General features: G+C 57.7%; 1 protein-coding gene across 2 annotated transcripts in view; it reads right to left on the reverse strand.

Annotated features, from left to right (window-relative positions):
- Positions 1–4,505, reverse strand: part of POU2F3 (POU class 2 homeobox 3) — a 76,921-nt gene that overhangs the window by 19,167 nt on the left and 53,249 nt on the right. For both annotated transcript variants that reach the window (XR_001359595.1, XM_014528960.1), the window contains exons 3-5: positions 4,168–4,272; positions 2,973–3,075; positions 402–484 (exon numbers count right to left, since the gene is read on the reverse strand). Coding sequence is in view for 1 of the 2 variants with exons in the window: in XM_014528960.1 (XP_014384446.1) it covers positions 402–484; positions 2,973–3,075; positions 4,168–4,272 (291 nt within the window). In the remaining variant the exon portion in view is untranslated. The remainder of the gene's footprint in view (positions 1–401; positions 485–2,972; positions 3,076–4,167; positions 4,273–4,505) is intronic.

The raw sequence follows: 4,505 nt of genomic DNA on the forward strand, positions 1-4,505 counted from the left end.
CATGAGGCCACCTTTGGCCCAGGTGCAAGGAAGAGCCACTGGCTTTGTGGTCTCCCCTCGGGGCGTAAGAGCGCCAGGCTGGGCTGGCCATCACTGTGGCGTCTGGGGAAGTTAGCTGGCCTCTGGCTTTGAGGTGACTGTGCTGGGGTCTGGCTGGGGGTGGGAGTGCCTGCACTATGGGGCGGGCTAGGCCAGGAGCTGGTCACTAGTCCTCATTCAGCCTCCACCACCGACAGGGGCCACCCTCCCTGACTGTGGCTGTCATTGCCCGCCTACCATCAGGGCGCATCCCGGCTACTCCCACGTCCCAGGGAGGCAAGAGCCCAGCTAGGGGCTGAAGGAAGACCAATGGGCTGAGCTCTGTCACACTCCCGGGGGAAACCAGGGACATGTGGGCTTACCTGGGATGCCAGGCCGGGTCCAGGCTGTGGGAGGAGCAGGGGGCTTTGCTGCTGTGGAAAGGGGAGAAGATTGGGCGGCAGACCTGGTGAGAGGAGGACAAAGGTCAAAGGAATGAAACCCAGGCCACATGACAAACACCCCCTGCAGCTTTGGAAGCGTGACAGCTCTCCTTACCCCCCCCCCCCCCAAACCCCACAGCCCACCTCAAGCCCCGTGGAGAGGCCCCATGGGTGCTGCTAGGCATCGCCACACACAGCCCGAGGCAGAGCAGACTCAGGGAGAAGCAAATGTAAACAGTAGTCCCCAAACCAGTCCTGCTGCTCCCCCCAGCCCGCCTGCCTGCCTGCCCGGGGCAGGGCAGAGGCTGAGGACCCAGCAATCTGCTCTGAGGTGGACATCAGGGCTAGGGGAGCCCAGAAGGAGGGAGGATGGAGAGACCCTGCGGGCAGGATGAACACGTGGATGGGCCATTGGCGGGGCCCCAGGCCGGACACTTTACACGTGGGGGAAGGCCTGAGAGAAGGGAGAGCAGCCAGGCCTCTGAGGCTCCATCTGGTGGTGGGACTCCCCTGCTCATCCCGCTCGCCTGCCCTCCCCCGGGCAGGTGTCCCCGTAGGAGTCTCCTGGTTGGTGGTCACGCCAGTGTCTTCCTCAGGAAAGGTCACAGCCAGGCCTCTCGCTGCCACTCGGAGCAGGGCCACCACACCCCACAGCAGAAGCGGGGATCACCCCGATCGCTCAGCACAGAGCTCAGCCTCAGGGTCTCTGTGGTCCCCAAGCTGGTTTAGGTCATTGATGTAGAGCATCAGCTGATGTTAAACGTTATGCTCCTCAGTCTAAAAAAACTCAGGACTTGGTTTTGTTTGTTTGTTTTTGTTAATCCTCACCCAAGGATATTTTTCCATTGATTTTTAGAGAGAGTGGAAGAGAGGGAAAGACAGAGAGAAACATTGATGTGAGAGAAACACATCGATTGGTTGCCTCCCACACAAGCCCTGACCAGGGCCAGGGGTCAGACCAACCTGCAACCAAGGTGCGTGCCCTTGAGTGAAATCGAACCTGGGATCCTTCAGTCTTCAAGCCAATGCTCTATCCACGGAGCCAATCTGGCCAGGGCGGTGTTTTAAATGGGCAAGAACGCTGGCCAGGGAGTGCTAGCCGTAACCTAGCATTCACGTTGTGTTTTGAAGTGACGGAAGCCTTTTCACGTGCTTTATTGCAGGCGATCCCATCACCTTGGGAGGTTGAGTTTTACTTTTTTATGGAGGAGGACATAAAACCTCAAAGAGGTTAAGGTAAGTTTCCCAAGAACACACAGCTAGTAATTTTTACCAATGAGCTTTTTGACTCCAGATTTTGAACTGGGCTTTTAATTGTTGGTTGTTTGCTCAGCATTATGTTGGCCTCACTGGCTATATGCCTGGGCCAATTTCATATCACTGTCGACCAACAGGATACCGAGTTCAGGAGTGTGATACGTATTATTCTGCCGAGACAAATGCTTCAAGGTTCAAATACATTCTGGCTCATCATGATGGTGACACCCGAGATGCCGGCACCGAGGGTGGGGCTGGATGCAAGCCGGCGCGGGGGCAGGACCGCAGCTCCATTGGCCCTGGATTCTGGAGCTTATACTCCTCCATCCTGTTTGGGCGAGTTGATGGATATAGGAGGCGGAGAGGTGGCAGAGAGGATATAGGAGGTAGAGGGTCAGGAGCAAGGGTTTTAGACAGACAATTCTGAAACTTCTAGGAGGTCACCAGAGGCATAATATGAGTACCCAGTGCACACAGTTATTTTGAAAAATAAATCAGGAAAACCACTCAGCAGAGCTCCTGGCACATCATGCTCAAGCGATGTTAGCAATGATGATAAACATTCTGTGTTTTATTTATTTGTTTGTTTGGTAATCCTCACCTGAGGGTATTTTCCCATTGATTTTCAGAGAGAGCAGAAGAGAGAGGGAGAGACAGAAAGAAGCATCGATGTGAGAGAAACATGCAGGGCCTGGGCCAGGGAGGAGCCTGCAACCCAGGCATGTGCCCTTGACCGGAATCGAATCCAGGACCCTTTGGCAGGCTGACGCCCTATCCACTGAGCCAAGCACAATTGTTATAAATATTCTAACCCCTTGCTCTTGGCCAGGTTATCTGGAGGTTAAGTTCTGGCCAAAGAAAACCTGGCAGCCTGTAGGTGGCACTGCTGCTCCACCGAGGCCTCACAGTCCGGCTTCCTGAGAAACGTGGAGAGAACTGGGGCCTCTGCATGGCATTTCCCAGGAGCCACTCCTTCCTGCACTGCCCAGGTCCCGCCCCCTCCCCTCAGCCTCAAGTGGCCATGAAATCAAAGAAGATGGGAGAGGGAAGAAGAGAAGGTGACGGCCTGGAGGGGCAAGGACAGGGTCCCTGGCTCAGCCCGTGATCGGGAAAAGCTGATCTTAACACCAGCGGGCTGAGCCCCTCGCCCAGATCCCACCGGCTCCCTCGCCCAGCCAGCAGCGGGGCCAGCAGCAGGGCCAGCAGCGGGGCCAGCAGCAGCAGCAGCCCCTGGGCCACGCGAGCCGGTCTCACCTTGCTGCCCCGGCTGAGTCTGAGAGAGCAGGAACTGCGAGACGGACTGCAAGTGGCCGGGAACCAGCACGAGCTGCTGGAGGGGATGGAGGGACGTCAGATCCTGCACGGGAGAGAGACACACATCACCGGACTCACACGCCAGACCGGCCCCTTCGCCCGCTGCCCATCTGTTCCGGGCCTTCAGACGCGGGAGTGTGCGGCAGTGACCTGGTCTGTGCCCTGCATGTCCCCAGTTCTGGGACGCAGTCGCTGCTCCGTTAATGCTGATGTCATTACGGCGCAGCCAGGAGGCCTGGCAACCTGCTGTCACCACAGCCTGGCCTGTTGTTAACGTGTGTCAGTCCTGTCCCCCAGCGAGACCGCAAATGCCCCTGGGGCAGAGCCTAAGCATTCTCACCTCTCAGACGTTTACTCTAAAAATGACATGCAGTCCCAACTGTCCAGTTTTTGAAATCTCATGGCACTTTATTATGCTAGAAGCCAAGTCTTGGCCTGTTTCTGGGCCCGAACCGTCTTTCCTGGAGGAAGGCAGCAAGTTCTTGGTTCTCGGTAAACCCCACTGGGTTCCATAGAAAGTCCATATCCCGGGGCTCCTCCCACCAGCCCAGAACCTGGACATCCCAGTCCCCAGATTCCTCCCAAGCAGAGGAGTGGGTGCACATCCCGTTTTAGATTCGGCCAGAGAAGGGGGGCCTCTCTCCTCCCCGGTGAGCCATGCCCGACAGGAGCTCCCACATGAATGCCTGCTCACACACTGTGGGCTGTGTCTGGACACCCCCTTCTTCCCTGGGCCAGGACCCCTCCAGTTTGGCTTTGACGTAAACACTTGCGGGAGGAGGGGGCATCGAGGACAGAAACACCTGTAACTGCGGCCGTGGCTGCTGTCCCAGGCTCCCCGAGCACGAGCAGGGCCAGGCCCCAGCCCCGGCGGAGAGGCCGCTGTTTCTGCAGGATTGCCTCCTTCTCTCCCGGAAAGCAGACACCTCACCTTTCCTATAACGAGCTAAGCTTACTTTAGAAAAGCACTGTTCTGGAACCTCACCTCCACCCCAGCTTTCCAACCTCTTTTTGCACCCTCTGCAGGGGCTCTTTAGAGAATACAGGTTCACTGCGCCCAGGGACCACGCACTGTGCTGGGGACAGCCCACTGCCCACCAGGAGTGCCAGGGCTCCCCGCAGGGCTGGCATTTACCCCAGACACTTGGCTTCCAGGCATCATGGCAGGTCCCTGGCTCAGGGGGCATGGCCGGTGCGAGAGTGTCTGCTGCAGGGAGTCGCTGAGGTCCTCGGTTTTAATCTGTAAGTGGAGGCAGGAGGGGAAGCTCAGTCTGGGCCTCCCAGGCCAACAGGAAGGGAAACTTAGAGATCAGGGCAGGAGGCGAGTGGTAAGTCCGAAAATAAAGAGCCAGCTCAGCCCGGCTCAGGAGTTGAGCATCGACCTATGAACCAGGAGGTCAGGTTGGATTCCAGTCAAGGGCACATGCCTGTGTTGCAGGCTCCGTCCCCGGGGTGGTGGTTGGGGGGGGGGGG

Source organism: Myotis brandtii, unplaced genomic scaffold (assembly GCF_000412655.1).
Source record: "Myotis brandtii unplaced genomic scaffold, ASM41265v1 scaffold666, whole genome shotgun sequence".
Lineage (NCBI taxonomy): Eukaryota > Metazoa > Chordata > Mammalia > Chiroptera > Vespertilionidae > Myotis > Myotis brandtii.